We start from the raw sequence: 18,997 nt of genomic DNA on the forward strand, positions 1-18,997 counted from the left end.
GGGCGGGGCCGGCGACGGGCCGGTGCTGCAGTCGTCCGCTGCAGCCCGCGGGGCGGTGCGGCGGCCCAGCGAGCGCGGAGCGGAGCCCGGCGCAGCCCGAGGTTCATGGCCCCGACGGGAGGCGCAGCCTCTGCACCCCTGTAGCTCGGCTCTTCGCTTGAGCTGAGCGCCCCGGGACCGAGCCTGGCAGCCTCGGATCGCGCGTCCTCGCCCCTGCAGCCTCCTCTCCCGCCCGTGGACATGACCGCGTAGCCCTCTCCTGGCCGGGGGTTTGCTTGCAGTTGTCTTCATGGAAGCGATGTCCCCCCAGCAGGATGCTCTCGGGGGGCAGCCGGGGCGCTCCTCTTCCCTGACGGGCGTATCTCAGCTCGCCGGAGGACCGGGCACCAGGAAGGTGAGGACGCGGAGCGGGCGGAGGCCTGTTCCCCCCCACCCCAGCCCACATCCCCGCAGGACCCCGCATCCGGGTACGATCCTGCACGACCCCCGCATCCCCGCAAGGCCCCTGTCCTCGCACGATCCCCGCACCGCCCCCCGCATCCCCGCACCCCCCCGCATCCCCGCACCCCCCCCCGGCATCCCCCGCACCCCCCCATCCCCGCACCCCGCATCCCCCGCATCCCCGCACCCCCCACATCCCTGCACCCCCCACATCCCCGCACCCCCCACATCCCCGCATCCCCTCACCCCCCCCCCGCATCCCCGCACCCCCTGCATCCCCTCACCCTCCGCATCCCCTCCCCCCCGCGTCCCCTCCCTCCCCCCGCATCCCCACCCTCCCCCCGCATCCCCGCACCCCCCGCATCCCCGCACCACCTCAGTGTCTCCGCTGGAGCCCGCGTTCCCACACAATCCGCAGAGCCCCCCGCCCCCCCCGCATGATCTCTCCACACGACCCCGCATCCCCACGCCCCCCACCGCACCCCCTCCCGCATGCCCACGCTAACCCCCCATCTCCCACGCCCCTCCTTGGCCGCCTTCCCCACCACGAGCCCCGCGGGCGACCGCAGGAGGCAACAGCCCTGCGGGTCCTCTACGCTCCCGCCTTCCCGCTCCCCATCCCAGGGGGCACCCCCCCTCCTGCTCCCCGCGATCCCCGCGGTCTGGAGTTCTAATCCCGCTGCAGGCTCCCTGGGCAGCGGGCTCGGAGGGGGCCCCAGCGTCCGAGCCGCCTCACCTGGCCGCTCCCACGCCCAGGGGTCTCAGGTGGATGCGGGATTTGGGGGTGCGGGCAGGGGGCGCTAACGGTCCCACTGTGGGGCGCGGACCGGCCGGGAGCTGGGCTGGGGGGCGGAGGGGGCGCCCGGAGCCGGCCCCGGATTCGGGGTGGGCGTGAGCGCGGGGCGGCGCCCTGGGAACCCCGCAGGCCACAACTTGTAGCTTTTGCTGGGGATAAAGGCGGCAGCCGCGGGGCCCGGAGGAGGTTCGGATAAACCCGTGTCGGGTTTCTTTGGCCCGGTCCCCCCATCAAGGGCAGCCAGCCTTGGCTTGTGGCAGTCCTCTTGGGAATTGCTGGGGGGGGGGGTTGTTCTGGCCCCCATCTGCCACCGCCTCCTCCTCCTCCTCCTCCCCCTCCTCCTCCCCCCTTCCTCCCCTCCTCCAGCCCCAGACCTTCTGATATTTGGCTCATTTTTGTTGTTGTTGCTGCTTATTATGGTGATGGCCTTTTCCAGCCTCTCTGAAAAACAAGTCGGGGTGATTAAAGGGATCCCCTAGTTCTCCCTTGGGAAATATTGGAAGCCGTGGCATTGCTGTGATGAGGGGGTTACACGGGCTCCCTTGAAGCTCGTGCAGATTTTACAGCCTGTCATGAATCTTCCCACCTGGCAGGTTGGCGGCTTGGCTAAAGGTCAGGTGAAGGGAGGCTAGGAAGGGGCCGGGAGGGGGAAGCGAGCGTGGAAACGCGCGCCAGCCAGCAGCCCAACAGCCTTGACCTTGAAGCAAAGCCATCTAGGAGTGTGTGTGAACTTGATGTATGGGTTGTGGTTCTGGCTCTCAGTCTTTGACGTATGGAGGCTGCTGATTGTCTCTTTCTCCCTTCAGAGATGGGGTGTGTGAGAGAGAGGGGGGGTCTTCCCAAATAAACGGTGAATTTACCAGGGTCTCAGTACATTTAGGATGACAAGTGAAGACGCCATAATTGATACTGATTTTTAAAGAATTGTTTATTTAGATCATCTTAAGGAATTGGAAAGGAAAAGAAAAATCAAAGGATTATCTTCCTAAGCAGTAACTAAGCCTGTAACTAAATGTAACTATAAAGCATGCAGGCCCGGGAAGCAAGCACGGGAGAGCAGCTACATCTTCTGCCCATGGCACTTGTCCTATAAATGAAGACTTGCTCTGCCTCCTTCCGGTGTCCTTGCTATGAAGAGAGCCCCTGTCTCTAAGATGGTACCACACATCACAAAGCGTAACAGGTTTATGCTTCACCAAACCAGTGCCTACCTTTGCCAAGATGGCTGGGTAAAGCAAATATCAAATTGAAAGGATTATAATGTATGTGTATATACAGACATATGTGTGTATAGAGAGAGACATATATACATATATCGTATAAAATTGGGTCTCAATTGAACTCCAAATCTAGGATCTGTTTCAATTCATTTCCTCTGCACCAACCAGTTCAGGAGAGAGAGCTATTTTCCCTTGAAAGGAGCTTGACTTCCTCCCATTTAGTAATAACTGCTGATGCTTAAGGCTCAGCTAACCACCTCCATCTCTCCCTTTCCTTTGCAGAAGTCATGAGGTCTCTCTGACACCTCTCTTGTCTTTCCTATGACCCAGCCCCCATTTAGTAGCACCTGTGATCTGTGTATGCATGGGAATTAAGCTGATCACGTGGTACATGCGTACAATCTCTGCCCTCTGGAGTCTTGAGGAGGATTTATTTTTATTTTCATTTTTTGGTTCAGGCCAGCCTGGCCTACTTTGTGAGAACTTGTCTCAAACCAACAACCACCACCACAAAATGTAAATCAATCGCGTTACTTACCTGCTTAAAATTCTGATGCACTTGACATCCCATGCATGACAAAATTCAGATTTCTTTTCTTAGCCTTGTCTACTCCTCCTTTTTCTCCTTTTCCTCCTTATTAGCCAGCTGTGTGGGCCTTCTTTCTCATGATCAAGTTATCCTATTCCTTCTTGTTTTGAGAGATTGGTGTTTCCAGATTCCCCTACACCTGCCTGTGCTGTTGACACCTTCGTATTGTTCAGACCACAGAGCCTCTCACTGGGAAGTTCTTACATAAAAGGGGGTCACCCCGCCAGCGGTGCAGCCATTCTTACTGTTATCTTAGTGTTGCGTGTCACCTGCTGTTTTTGTATTCACTTGTTTCTTACCTGTTACCTGCACCAGAATATGAGAACCATGAGGAGAGAGGCTCTTTATCTATAGGCTTCCAGACTGTTGCCTAATAGGTATCATTGGGGTTAATTGTAGAACAGTTAACAGGACAGGCATGGGCCCTGGCCTCAGGCTTTATGGTTCACTGCAGCTATTTTAGCTTTGCCTAAAGCAGCACAGACAATATGTAATGAGTCGGCTTAGATGTGTACCAATAAAACTTTATTTAGAAAAGCAACATAGACAATACGTACATGAATGGGCCTAGCTGTGTACCAATCAAACTTTATATAGAAAAACATGCTGTGGGGTCCCTGTGAGCAGCTTCCTGACCCCTAGTTTGGAGCAATGTTGTTGAGGAGGACTTCGATGGTGAAACTTTATCTGTAATGTCTTGTTCAGTAGCCACTACCTACATATGCCTGTTGAACCCTTGCATTGTGGCTGGTGCACCTAAAGAGCTAAGGTTGATTTATAGCTTCACTGAGGTATAATTGATGTACAATAAATAGGAACCTATGAGGGCTGGGAAGGTGGCTCAGTGGTAGAGCGCTTGCCTTGCATGCCTGAGGCCCTGGGTTCGATTCCTCAGCACCACATAAGCAAAAAGAAAAAAGCCGGAAGTGGCGCTGTGGCTCAAGTGGTAGAGCGCTAGCCTTGAGCTGAAGAGCTTAGGGACAGCGCCCAGGCCTAGAGTTCAGGCCCCACGACTGGACCCAAAAAAATAAATAAATAGGAACCTATGAAATCAGATCTGCATTCCCGAGCAATCACTAGTCTAAGGTTGTCACTATGGATTACATTTTCAGTTTAAAGACTTGTTGTGTGTATATGCCAGTCTTGGGGCTTGAACTTGGGGCCTGGGCACTGTTCCTGAACTTTGCTATTTGCTTAAAACTAGAACTCTACCACTTGAGCCACAGCTACACCTCCAGCTTTTCGGCAGTTAATTGGAAATAGGCTCACAGACTTTCCTGCCTCAGCTGGCTTCCACCCTCAATCCTCAGATCTCAGCCTCCTGATTAGGTAAGATGACAGGTGTAAGCCATGGAGCCTGGCCTTTAAAGGACTTTTATAAAAGGATTCTAGTTTTTCTTTTTCATCTGCCTTCTTGCACTCAATATAATTATTTTGATATTCATACTGTATACAGCAGTGCCTTTGATTGTTGAGTAGTTTTGCTTTATCCAAAACACTTGGGACCAGAGGAATTTCAGATTTGGAACTATTTGCTTATGGATAATGGGATATGTCAGGGATGACACTGAAGTCACGGCATGAAACTCATTTATACATCCCTGGAGATCATTTTATACACTGTGTTTGGACTGTCACACTGTGAGATCTGGATGCACATTTCTCCTGAAGACTTATCAGCCCTTGGAAACCTTCAGAGTTTGGAACATTGAAGATGTCAAGTTTCCAGAGTAAGGATGCTCCACCTGTGAATGTTCATTTATCCATTCGCCTGTGGGTGCGCATTCGGGTTATTTCCAGTTTTTAGGAGCTGTAAACATTCACCTGTGAGTCTGCATGGACCCACTTTTGCATTTCTTGTTTGTTTGTTTTTGATGGTCATGGTGCCTGAACTCTGGGCCTGGGCGCTGTCCCTCAAATCAAGGCTAGCACTCTACCACTTGAGCCACAGTGACACTTCTGGCTTTTTCTGCTTATGTGGTGCTGAGGAATCGAACCCAGGGCCTCATGCATGCAAGGCAAGCGCTCTCCCACTGAGCCACCTTCCCAACCACTCGCATTTCTTTTGTATAATACTTCGGTGCAGAATGACAGGGTCATACATTAGGGGTGTATCGTTAGCAGTTGAGGGATGTTCCATTACTTGTTTTCTGAAGTGATTTCACATTTTCGCCAGTGTGTCAGAGAGTCCATCTTGTCAGAATTCTCTCCAGCACGTGTTGTTATCTGCCTTTTGGACTATAGTCTTCTTCATGGTTTGGGTTCGCAGCTTCCTTACTGAGTGATGCTCTGAACGTCTCTCCGTGTGCTTGCCATCCAGGTGGTATGTTTTTTAACTCTTATCCTTAGCCCTTACGTAAAAATTTTTTAAAAAAGGAGCATGCAACAGAAAGTTCTTAGGGAGTTGGAACAGCAGCATGTTCAAAGGTCCTAAGGTGGCTGATTTTGAGGAACTCGCTTTTAGATGCTATGTAAGATGTCTCTGTTCGCCAGCCACATGTATTCTTTTGATCTCTAGTAGAATTAGCCTGCCTGGATCTCTTTATTTTGTTTTCTAATCAGAAATTTTGACTGTTTCTAAAAATCAAATCCACCCCGCGAGGACCAAGATTTTTCCATCACTGGGATACTTCAAAAGACTAGACAATTAAGTTGCACAGGAATTCCTAAAATGAGGGCTCTACAGTAAATAACATCATGCAGATAATGCTTTAAATTCTTCTGGAATCATATATGCTTGAAAACAGCCATTATTTGAACCAAATAGTTTGGGATCCATAGAAGAATATATTCAAACCTGCATTCAGTTTCAGGAAAGACTTGGGGTCAAACACACTGACCTTTTGGTTTCCATACTAATTAAAATCTATTGAACTAGGTGAGTGCTGGGGTAGGAAAGAGGCTTAAAGGCATGGGGTGAGAGAAAATTATTTTAAAATAGCTCTAGCATTTTAAGATGCAGCAACTTCTGGGCTGGGAAGGTGTCTCAGTGGTAGAGTGCTTGGCTCGCATGCATGAGGCCCTGGGTTCGATTCCTTAGCACCACATAAGCAGAAAAAGCCGGAAGTGGCGCTGTGGCTCAAGTGGTAGGGCACTAGCCTTGAACTGAAGAGCTGAGGATCAGTGCCAAAGCCCAGAGTTCAGCCCCCACTATAAATAAATAAACATATAAATAAAAATAAAATGTAGCAACTTCTGCTACAAACTTCATTCTACTTTACTATTTACTTTCTACATTCTCTGGATCCAAGTCTGTTTCTAGCATTGTCTAGAACATTTCCAACGAGCTAACTTTCATCGTGTGTGTGTGTGTGTGTGTGTGTGTGTGTGTGTGTGTGTGTGTGTGTGTGGTATTGGGGACTTAATTAAAGTGTCTTAGTAAGCTTTGCTCTTTGGTACTGAGAACAAAACATTTCGCTCATGGTTGAACTAGGGTCCTTTTCTGTCCTTAATTCACAAGGTGAATTACATAAAATCAGGTACAGAAAATTCTTGTTCTACCCACTGCAGCCACTAGTAGGACATTAGCTAATGGTGGCCCGCATTGATACCCGACTGGCCTAATTGCTTTGGGAACTCCCTGGGTTTTAGGCCTTGATATCTGCGACTCTGAGGCTCTTGTATAAGGCAGAAGTAATCTGGGAACTCATCAGCCAGGCCCTACCTCCATGCTGACACCTGAGCCTTGCTTACTGCTGGGAAGGGTTAGAAATATTCTCTAAATAGACTCAAGACTGTATTTCTAAGTTATGTGTAGGAGCCCTGAGCCTCAGGTGACTCTGGTGTGGGAAATTGTGTGTGGGAACTCAGTTGAGATGCTTTCAATTCAGTAAATGTTATGTCTTGAGTCTGAAAGAATAAAGAAAGAAAATGATCTCACATCAAGTTATTCTTACTTAAAACATGACTGGAAGCCAGGTGCGGGTGGTTCACACCTGTAATCCTAGCTACTCGGGAGGCTGAGATCTGAGGATTGCGATTCAAAGTCCACCGAGGCAGGAAAGTTCATGAAATTATCTCTAGTTAACCATCAAAAAGCTCGAAATGGTGCTTTTGCTCAAAGTGGTAGAACACTATCCTTCGGTACAAAAGTTCAGGGCCCAGGCTCTGAGATCAAGTCCCAGGACTTGAACAACAACAGCAGAAAGAAAAAAAAAAAGGGCATTAAGCATTTTAGCATGAAAGAAAAAAAAAACAACTAAGTCATTTCTGACTAGACTAGAATAAACTAAAATGTTTATAAAAGTTAGGGATACCATTTTGGTGGTAGGCCTTCAATGATGAATTTTGAAAATTGAGTCCACCTTGGTGAATAGAGACAGAACTGGCAGGCTGAAAATCCACAATTCACAGGTCTGTAACTACTTTGTGCATCACAGCTGTTGCTTCATGTCAAAGTAATGTCACCATGACGCAATGTGCTACCCGTCCCTAGAGCCACAGTACCCTCCCGGAGAATATCTTGGCTAAGAAAAACAAAAAACCTCTCACTCCTCTTCAGGAGAGCAAATTGTTCTTTCAGTGCAAGTTTTATTTGAAAAGTTTTTCACCCAAATCTCTGGAGACACCATGCATACACTTCCTGAGAATCCATTGCGTCATACCCGTGTCCTCAAAACTCTACAGGTCACCTGAGTGTATCTACACATACGTGTGGCACCTTCGCCTGTCACTATTTTGTACCACTTCCTAGTTTAGGGCATGGGTTGGCAGCCACTTAAAAGTAGAAGGAAACTAGGCGCTGGTCGGGAGGCTGAGATCTGAGAATCACAGTTCAAAGGCAACGTGGGGAGGAAAGTCCATGAGACTCTCATCTCCAATAAACCACCAGAAAACCAGAAGTGGTAGAGCGCTAGTCTGAAGCAAAAGAGCTCAGCGACAGCTCCCAAGTCCTGAGTTCTAGCCCGACAACCAGGAAAAACAAAACCATAAAAACTCTGGAGTGTCCAGAGTTTCCCCTATTTATCATAGGTGCCCTGGTTGAATGAGTGCTATCATCTCAAGAGAGTCTTGGTGGGAGAAGGTGTGGGAGACCTGCCCTGTTGGGGATTAGTAGACAGGGAGCATCCCATTGGCAATTGACCTGTGTACTTGAGTGCTATTCTAAGGGAATCGTGACCAAATCTTGAGTCTAGTAGCCAGGCTAAAGAACAAGACCCAGGGGCTGGGAAAATGGCTCAGTGGTAGAGCGCTTGCCTTGCATGCATGAGGCCCTGGGTTCGATTCCTCAGCACCACATAAGCAAAAAGAAAAAAAGCCAGAAGTGGCGCTGTGGCTCAAATGGTAGAGTGCTAGCCTTGAGCTGAAGAACTGAGGGACAGCGCCCAGGCCCAGAGTTCAGGCTCCATGACCGGACCCCCCCCCAAAAAAAAGAACAAGACCCAGGCAATCCAAAGGTCATTAGGGATACCCCAGAATTCCATATGGACAGAGATTCAGAGAGAGGGACAAAGGGTAATAGAGAAGAAGGGACTTCCATGGTGGCATGTCTATTTATGCATAGGCACTTCAGAGCCTCTAAGAATGTTACATTGTCAAAGTGCTTTTCATTTCAGAGAATTCTCATCTGTATGCTTCCCTTGGATTCCCTGTGGCAGGTAGCACAGGGATCATAGTCACTTTAGAGAGAATCTGAGAAGTCATGCCATAGGACTCCCAATAGTTGGATCCCACTGTCTGCTAGGGCCAATCTCTTTACACTCCATTTCACATGCTCAGTTGTACTTCAGGGTTATTGTTGTCTTGTGGGAAGAGGAAATAGCCCCAAGAAACATTTGTTTCTTTTTTAACCTCAGAAGGAATTTTACCTCCCACTGTGGTCTGTACTGTGATGATACTTGTTTTAGGTAGATGCACAAACTGATTCTGGATAGGATGGCTGATGAACAAATATATCTAAGACTATATTAGCTGAGCATAGTGTCACCCATTATAATCCCAGCACATGGGAGACTGAAGCAAGAGGATCCTGAGTTCAAGGCCAGACTTGGCTGTATAATAAGTTGAAGACCAGCCCCTGGACTATGTAGTATACCTTTCAAAAAGATTGCTTTTTATCACAGGGCCAATTGACAATAATGAGAGGCTTTGGTTTGCTGAGTGAGTGTTCTAGATCATGTTGTCATAGCCAGAAGTGAGGTTATATTTTTGAATTGTAGAGCTAATATTTTTAACTAGAATTGTCCAATGGCTTGAGTATGACTCCACAAAAAATTGCTTCAGACCTGCAAGAAAGGCAAGAAAAAAAAATGAGTATATTGCTCACCAGATTGTACCAACTAGCCTGTAAAGGAAGCATAGTCAAATTTGAGTAAACTAGTTTGTAAATTTGATAGTTTGATGACATATTTCTCTAGCCTTGAAAGTGTGGATTTCTTCTTTAAAAAACAACTTTCCTCAGAGCCCTTATTTTAATGTTCTGCTTATTTTATGTCAAATGCTTGAAAGTCACTTCCTTCCATCTCAGTTACATTTGACTCAAGTGCGTAGATTTTGATTCTAGACAAATCATGAAAAGTTGCCGTTAACCTCTGACTTCAGTCTGCTCCCTCGTTATTTTGATACACTTTATTTGTCTTTCATCGCTAGGAGTGCTAAGAAGGATATCGATTCACAATGATTGAGAGGTTGTAAAAAAAAATGCAGAGGGCGTATCTCTTGGCTCATAAGTTAAAAATCTGATTCTGTCCTCAGTTGTTATATGAAAAGTGTCTCTCTGAATTGTTGGCAATATGAACAGAGAGCTTGTCTTCTTGGGTTACCTGATTACAATTTCATTTTTCCTACAGAAGCATGCCTGGGTTGGCACCTTTAAGTATCATGTGCTTGCTGCAAAAACTAATAATTAAAATGAAATAATTAAACATATTTAAAGCACTTTTAATATCTTTAAGTAGTTGCACAGAGGAGCTGCCATTCATCAAAGCAGTGTATGAACACAGGGCATCTTGATCAGTGTCACCCCTTTCAATATTCTCCCCACCCCTTCTCTCATTCACCCTAGTTTTACTTTATGTATTGAATTTCTTGCCATTCAACAAAGCAGATGATAGGTGTGATACCCATCTTGATCTCTACCATCATCACATCAATCTGTTGACGTGATGCACTACTCCTGAGAATTTGCCACTTGCCACCCCTGGGTAGAGCTGGGAGGCATGGTGGTATGGTAACCAGGTCAGCGAATCCCTGAAATCTCTGAGGAATTCAACTAAGAGAACCACTGGAACACCATTGTGATGCAAAAATGGCTAGGCAGAAAGCAGAGACGACGCGGGTTTACATTTTCCTATGTGGTACTTTGCAATGGTTACAAGAAAGAAGAAAATTACAGCTTCTGTCTATAAACAAGTTTGCTGGAATAGAAGCCAGCGGTTTGGGAGTTGAGTAGTGAAAAAAGTTTTTTGTTGTTGTTTTTAGCATGTATAGTTCATATATCAAACAATTCTCCCACTTGACACTGAATGGCTTTTAGATTCATTGCAGAATTCCTCAATTGGTTTTAGAGCTGTACCTTAAAAAAAGGACACTACACATTAACTGGTCATTGTTTCCCAAAGCTCCAATCCCCCCCCCAAAAAAAAACCACAGACAAACAGGAGTCAATGATGTCTATAGATTCGATTATTCTGGACAGTTTCTATAACTGAACTCATGCAATAGATGGTCTTTCAAGACTTTTCTCTACATGACCATAATATTTTTTCCAAGTTCAACTGTGTTGTGGTACATCGTCATTCATCTTTTATCTCCATTAATATTCTGTTGCATAAATATACCATTGTTTATCCATTCATCGGTTGTCAGACTTGGCTCTGTTTTCTGCTTTCTGTCTATTATGAGTCATGCTGTTCTGGATGTTTGTATTCAAAGCGTTGTGTGGATATATGTCCTTATTTCTCTTGAGTATGGAGCTAGAAGTAGAATTGCAAGATCTTACATGGCACCTGTCTGTGTGACCATTTGAAGAACTGCCGAGAGGTTTTGCCAAGTAGCCGCACCCACTTATATGCCCGCTAGCAGTATATGGCTGTCCCGTTTCTCCACCTCCTTACCAGTGAATTCCTTCGCTTTTTCAGGATCACCATCCAAATGTGTATGCAGTGTGTGTGATTGTGGTTTCCATTTGCACTTCTTGGTGGCTCATCTTGGTGAACAAATGTTTATGTGCAGCCCGGATATCTTCTTTGGAGAATTTCCTATTCTGATCCTTGGCCTGCTTTTATCGCCTGCATATCCAGTTGTGGCATTTCTTTGGCCTCTCCTGGGCATTGCTTATTAGGTCTAAGGTGTGCAATCTGTGGATTGTATTCACTCTCTTCATTGGTATATATCTCTTGAAACATGGAAATGCCCCTTATTGCCAATGTCCAGCTTGTCTGTTTAATTGATGTTGTTGCTGCTGCTGCTGTGGTTTGGGTGCTGCCTCTAGAATCCCATCGATTGCCTCATCCAAGGTGACCTATCAGTGGCCTGTGTTTTTGCTAAGATTCCCTCCCTCCCTCTTTCCCCCCTCCCTCCCTCCCTCCCTCCCCCTCCCTCCCTCCCTCCCTCCCCCTCCCTCCCTCCCCCTTCCTTCCTTCCTTCCTTCCTTCCTTCCTTCCTTCCTTCCTTCCTTCCTTCCTTCCTTCCTTCCTTCCTTCCTTCCTTCCTTCCTTCCTTCCTTCCTTCCTTCCTTCCTGTGTATTGGTACTAGAGCTTGAACTCGAGTCTCTCTCTATTGTTTATCTACTCAAGGCCAGTGCTCTACTACTGGAGCCACAGCCCCATTTCTAGTTTTTTTGTTTGGGGTTTTTGTTTTTGTTTTTGTTTTTGCTGGTTAACTGGAGATAAGAATCTCTCAGATTTGTCTGTCTGGGTTTGCTTTGAAATGGGTTCCCCAGATCTCAGCTTTCGGAATAGCAAGGACTAACAGGCCTGAGCCACTGGCACTCAGCTTGCTAAGATTTTCATCGTTTCAAACTCGGACTTTCAGGTGATGAATCAATTTTGAGTTAATTTTTGTGTGTGGTCTGAGTAAGCAGCCCAGCTCTGGTCTTCTGCACACAGTCATCCAGTTACCCCAGCGCCCTTTGCTGTCAAGTAATTCCCTGTGGGTGTCTCATGAGATAGTTGTGTACCATGCCAACGATATGTTTAAATGATGTAGTTTTCATTGCACAAGCTTGTCACTTGCAACCTAGCCCCTTCACAACTGCTTGATGATTCCTTCCTTAGAGATTTGTTTTGCTTTTCTCTCTTTGTGTGTGTGTGGGGGGGGGGGGGGGTGATGGTGGTATTGGTGTAGTGGATGGGTTAGGTTCTTGTCCATCTAAAACCCCCATTTATTGAGTTTGTAGTTTGTGCCAGACATTATACTAAGCCTTAAGAGTTTTTAAGAAAAAAACAATGTTGCAGAAGCAAGGGAGAAAATTTGGAGACAGAGTCTCTGCTCTCTTGAAAGGAGCAGAAAATTAAATAATATAACAAAGAAAATCTTGAGCAGTAATATATGAAATATAAAAGGAGCTTGAGTGTGTGTGTGATAGATATACATATAGAGATAGGTAGAGATAAATGATAGACTTCTAGTTGCTTAAAAATGACAAGATAGAAAGCACGTTGCGATTCATGGAGTCTTGCTGCACTTCTGTGTTATTATTGAAATATAAACAAAAAAGTGAACTAGAGCTTTTAGTTCTCATCTTTAGGCTTCTGTTTGCTCTTGGGCTTTGTGATCTTCAAAACTGACTATAACGTCAGAGGAAAGAAGACAGAAAATTCACAATCTGATTTCTCTTTAATATGAATATTATACTTTCTTAATAAATGGCTGTTTGTTTAAAAAAAACAAGTTTTTAAAAATTTAATTACTGTACCCTTATTCTCTTCTACAACTTCTCCAGGTTTTTCCTTGCCTTTTCCCCTGTAGAGGAATAGATGATACAACTTCATGTTTGCTCATGTATTTGTTAGGACACATACAATTTTGATTAATTAGGTTTTTAGAGGCACTATATAATCCAGACTGGCCTTGAACTCACAATCTTCATATGTCAGCCTTCTGAGTGCTGGGATTATAGACATGTGCCAGTTTAATTTGGGGAGGGAAGGGGATGGTCAATATCAGATAAATCATACATTAGCAAAACCATTTCCAAAAAATCAATGCAGCTGCCTTTTTCCTTTTCTTACTCTGATGTATCTGATTTTCTAAAAGTTGATCTTTTTAAAATATTGCCTTCCTGAACTGTTTATTGTCTATCCTGTATCATCTGGGTCCAAACATCAAGTACTTATGAATGCTGAAATGTAGCGTGGAGAGTGATCTTTTTAAGCTAACAAAGGAAATAGGCATGATTTGAAGCTCACCTTTTCTTTCCTGTGAGGCAAAGTTTCATAATGAACCATGTCACAGAACAACTGGAAAAAAATCTGTTGTTGGTGCTAGCACAGACGCTCCCTCAACCTGTCCTGACAAGTCTGCACTATTGTACATTTGTCAGTCAATCAATAGTCTTGCTCTCTTTCAGTGTATTGTATTTCAAGTAGTTGTTAAGAACATGCAGAAGCTCCCAGTCCTTATTGTTTGCTACATGAGCAGGAGAGACCTGTATATTTTGAATGAATTAATACCTAAATCTCTAGGCTACGTTTCAATGCGCTGGGCTGATGCTACGAGTTTTCATTACCCTTCAACAATATAAATTATGTGAATCCTAAATGCATGGTGCACATAATGCTTATTTTCTTATACATTCATGGCAAATATTAGAGCTAGAAAGACCTAAGAAACTCTACAGTCCCTATTTTCCCATTTTGTAGACAAAGAAAGATGCCCAGAGAAGTGACTGATTATCTTACGTGGAATATCTCATTAGTAGCTGAGTAAGTCTGTGTACAAATAAAAGGACTTTGAATAAAAAGAATAGACTCCTGTATTTTGACTTCGTGCTTGCTAATGCATCCAGCTGCATTGAGTAGATGCCGCCAGTGCCTGTTTTGCACATCTGTTTTATGACTGAGGAAACATAGTCTAATCATGTTGTGTGTAAGGGACCTCCTGGCATTAGGTTTCCATAAGAAAGTGGTAATAAAAACCCCTTTTATAAGCTGGGCACTGGTGCCTCCTACCTATTATCCTAGCAGTGTGAAGAGGCCGAGATTCAGAAGAGTCATGGTTTGGAGCCAGCTTTCTCCCTTCTTCCTCTGCCTCAAGATGTGAGATTGCTGTGAATTCTGTTTCTGAGGGATGTAACAGAGGTTACAAAGAGTAAGAGGCTACTGAAATCACTCACCCCAGGAAGGCTTAGTATCTGCTAATAATCTGAGGACAACTTAAATAGAAAGGCCCCAAATGCACATGCTACAGAATTTGTTTTTTTTTTTTTCTGTAAACTGGAACTGAAACTGGCTCCTGGTTAATAATGCTCGATTGAGGTCATCGGTACTTTTTCATTTGTTTCCCATCCTATGGATGTTTTCTATAATTGTTCCAGCTAAGTTGATTTGTGCCTATCGTTTCCAAATCATGAGCCAGAGATTAAGCAGGGGAATACAGTACTGAGTAAAGATGAGACCAATGGTTGGGAGGGACCCCTGGACACACAGTGAATTTGTGGGATAAGAACTATGTCGAGGAAATTTGGGGTTGAGTATGGTTGAAGTCTTTGGTATGCACTATGAAAGGAGAACCATGGTAGCTGATGGAATTGTCTTAAGAAGCAGGGAGGGAGAGGGAGAGGAGGTGAATTGGATCAAGGCCTACTGCATGCATGTAGGAAATGTTTAAAAATGCAAAGAAAAACGTGCTAAGGACGTTCAGCTTGTCAATCTCTGATTCATACTCAAATCCTCTATCTGAGAAGTGGTTCTTTTGTGATCCTGTGATCGGACACCAACACGGAGCTAGCCGGTTAGTTTTGAATATTGAATGTTCCCTGAGCAAGCACGGCTTGCCTGGGCCCTTAGGCAGTGAGCAAGACCACAAGCAGCCCAATGGGTATGGTGGGAAGAATGGCTTTGATGACGGCACGGCCTTTATTGTTAAATATGCTCATCTGTCTCTTGGACGTAGACGCTACGGCTGTATCTAGAATTGTTAAAATATATAAGCCTGAATTTAGAGAGTAATTACCCAGATCGTTCAAGTTGAATAAAACCTCATTTGCCAAAAATGAGAGGTCATTGAAAGGGAACACACAAGGTTACCTACCCGTTTGCCTTCTATTTAGATGTCACCTAAAAAGAAGATACTGTATTTTTTTTTCCTACTTTAGAGAAAACGAGTCTATTTGGAAGAAGGTATTCCCAAAGGTGTAAATATTGAAATTTAAAATAAAATGAAAACGCTAGTCCACCGATGTATGTAACGATCTCGTTTGTGTGTGGCTTTAAGTGGTTTTTCTCCTCCCTCTACTTGACCTCGTCATGTCCTTTCTTCTATAAACCCAGCTGAGGACATACCCTGCCTATGAAATGGTAGTGTATTTCCTGGCGGTGTATTGGGGTATGAGTGACATAATAATTCACATCTAAGCCAGGCACTGGTGGCTCACACCTGTAATCCTAGCCACTCAGGAGGCTGAGATCTGAGGATTGAGGTTCAAAGTCAGCCCAGGCAGAAAAGTCCCCCTGACACTCTTAACTCCAATTAACCACTCAAAAACCAGAACTGGAGCTGTGGCTCAAGTGATAGAGCACCAGCCTCGAGTAAAAGAGCTCAGGGACAGCACCCAGGCCCTGAGTTCAAGCCCCAACAACTGACTAATAATGCCTTTCATCCCTGACGTGAGAGACACTGCAGTGTACGGTACCATCCTAGTCAGATGTGATAGTTTTACAATCCATGATGCAATTGTAGGCTCCTTGATAGGCAAAACCAAACATGCACAATTGGATTGGAAAGCAACCATTCCTTCCCTCCCAAGCCATCTGGTCTTCATGTGTTGCAATCTTTTCCTCCACAGAAAATGAAAACCCTGGCAGAGAGGAGGAGGAGCGCCCCATCTCTAGTCCTGGATAAAGCTCTGCAGAAGAGGCCGAGCACCAAGTAAGTACAGAGCTCAGCGCACTCGGCTGGGAGGTACTTGGGACTCTGTATTGTGTGAAGGTTTCTCAGAGCACATCTACAGCTTGGTTTTTTATCTGTGGGGTCATTTGTTTATAAGCATCAATGGTGTCTGTGTCATGATAGAAAAGATGGCTCCTAGAGTGTTGTTTGTTGGTTTGGATTTTTCTGAGGACTCTAGCGAGCAGCCTTCACACAGATGATGTGAGCCATGAAACAGCCCATGTAGTCTAGAGTATTTTATTCCTGTATCACGTGCAAATGCCCTGTGTCCAGTAGATCTGTTAAAAAAAATAAAGAAGGGGGAACACTGTGTCTAATTATTCATGCATATTACCTATTTTATATGTAAACACAAGTATTTTTGTACATTTTAATGGCTGCTACATTTTATAAAAGCACAGCTGCTTTGCTCTTTTTAGAACCCTTTCCCAAAGCCATGTGGATGTACATTATCTTGTGCACTTGTCACATTGAGCAACTTCTTAGCATCCTGCTCTTAAATTTAAATATAGCAAATATACCGATTATAAGGAGGTCATTCATGTAACTGCTTCATCCTCATTCAGGAGAATTGTGTCTGAACACACACACACACACACACACACACACACACACACACACACACACGGAAATGTAGCACCTATTATTCATTTTATTGTTCCTTTATATTTTTGTTAATGTTTTACCTATATTTCTTAAATTATGCTCAAGACCTGTGAATTCCAGAATGCCAAAGGTGACATTAAAATAAATGTGTGTACAGACTTTCATAGAACAAAAGGGAATTAGGTGTAGGGCCCAGAGATCCTCTCCAGGCTAGCAGAAATGCTAACACGTGAGTGACTGGAACATGCCATTAGGATTGCTTGGCTCAGTGAAGCAGTATAATGCACAGCCATGCTCCTCCACCCAGGCCTCCCCTAGCACCTCTGCAATATTTGCTTCTGGTAGAGCCGTTTCCTTCTACAGGCTCAGATAGACCTTCCCCAGTAGTTGCAGAATATGACTTTTGTGCCAACAGTAAGGAAAAACAGCTTAAGTTAATGTGGTGTATGTTTTCCTTATGAATTACTATTTTAATGCATATTTTATGATTTTACTATACATCGTTTTTTATTGTTATTTAAAGGGGGTGTACAGTGTGGGTATAGCTGGGTCAGGTAATGAATACATTTATTTTTGAACAGTGTCACGTCTTCCCTTGTTTTCTCCCAGTTTTTCCCTCCTGACCCCTCTCTCCCATGAGTTGTATAGTTCATTTTCAACATAGTAGCTAGTGAATATCACTGCAGCATTTGTTCACCCTTTGTCCCAAGTAAGCCAGACCCAAAGAAACATAAGTTGCATGGTTTTCCTCATTTGTTGTAACTAGAATGTGTCTGTAATTTGATAAGTAAACACGCTGGACAGTAAAAGACAAAAAATACATTTGGACGTGATAAATTATACAAGATTCTAGACATTCACACAGTGGGACTAAAGGGGGATGTTCTTAGGAGAGGATCACAATGGCTCCATAATTTTGTATATGCTTTGATCCCATTTCTCTAGGGGAATAAGTGAACAAAAGGACCATGGCCTATAACAGTTAGTGATTAGGCTGAATGTACACACAATATTTGTAATTACTAACTAGTAACTAACTAGTAATAACTAGTTCTGCTAATTACTAGTATGATTTTGAGATTGGTTCTTTCCATTTTTTGTGTGTCTTGTCTTTTTGTGTGTGTTTTTAAAATTAAACATCAAGCCAGGTGCCAGTGGTTCAGGCCCCTAGTCTTAGCTACTCCAGAGGCTGAGAGCTGGGAATCATTGTTTAAAGCTATCCAAGGCAGACAAATCTGAGAGACTCTTACCTCCAATTAATCAGCACACAGCCTGAAGTAGAGGTGTGGTTTAAATCATTGAGCAAAATAGCCAAGTGAGAATTCAAGGCACTGAGTTCAAGCCCCAGTACTGGCACAAAAATGAGTAGCAAAATAAGTTGGAGATCAAATCCCACTACAAGATGTATGCAAGAAAGTCTGAATTTCATCCATCATTGCATAACACATGTTCTTGAAAAGTTCTATTAAGTCAGATTTTTATGAATTATCAGCAAATTGTTTTATTAAGAGATGTCACTACTGTTTTCCATAGGGGTCAAAAACAATACAGATTTTTTGCATTTCTAATCATTGCATGCTGGAAATATGGAACTTTTTTCCAAAGTCCAAGATGATCGGCACATATTTTAGGCAGCACTTGATAGAGGAAAATCCTGGTACCTGCTTCCAAGTCATGACTATCTCTTGAGAAGTGAAAAGGGATCCATTCCTGGATATGAATGATTTTCTTTGCAGTATAGAGTCAGACAGCAAAGAAGCAGGTTCTTTCTACTGGCATTTTACAGGCCTTGCTTCATGCCCCGATTTCTCTCTACTGATGCCTCCTGGATCTTCTAAAATAATAATGTGTAGATGATACAAAACAAAACAAAAAAAACCAAAACTTTTATCCAACTTCAAGCAGACATCTGCAGAGGATTTAAAAGAAGGCTTTCATCTGACAACAGCTGCATCACAATTTAAAAAGAAAAAAGTTTATCAACAAGCTAAATTTCAAGAAGAAGGAAGACTTAGCTCAGCGGCTGAGTTAACTGTTGGTGCCTTGAATGGTGGTTTTTTTTCTCCCCAGCAGTCTTTGATGAACCAGGGAGTGTAGAAAGGAAGAGAAGTTCCAGGTTTTTAACGAGTTTTTGGTGTGTGATCGCCACTCAGATCAGCGGTTGATGTGTGTTGTAGTTACACTGTGTGGTATAGTGCATGACAAACGTCTTGGACACTAAGACATGAAAGGTTTGCTAAGGTGAGCATTCACAACGTCGCTCATCACACCCAGATGCCTTAGTCTTTAGCACC

General features: G+C 44.5%; 1 protein-coding gene across 1 annotated transcript in view; it reads left to right on the top strand.

Moving 5' to 3' along the window:
• Positions 1 to 206: 206 nt before the first annotated feature.
• Arhgap20 (Rho GTPase activating protein 20) overlaps positions 207 to 18,997 on the top strand; it is a 56,903-nt gene continuing 38,112 nt past the window's right edge. Inside the window, exons 1-2 of the mRNA XM_070038140.1 lie at positions 207 to 394; positions 15,994 to 16,076. Coding sequence (XP_069894241.1) covers positions 290 to 394; positions 15,994 to 16,076 — 188 coding nt within the window. The 5' untranslated portion in view covers positions 207 to 289. The remainder of the gene's footprint in view (positions 395 to 15,993; positions 16,077 to 18,997) is intronic.

The sequence above is a fragment of the Dipodomys merriami genome, unplaced genomic scaffold, assembly GCF_024711535.1.
Source record: "Dipodomys merriami isolate MVZ:Mamm:240054 unplaced genomic scaffold, mDipMer1.0.p SCAF_29, whole genome shotgun sequence".
In the NCBI taxonomy this organism is placed as follows: Eukaryota; Metazoa; Chordata; class Mammalia; order Rodentia; family Heteromyidae; genus Dipodomys; species Dipodomys merriami.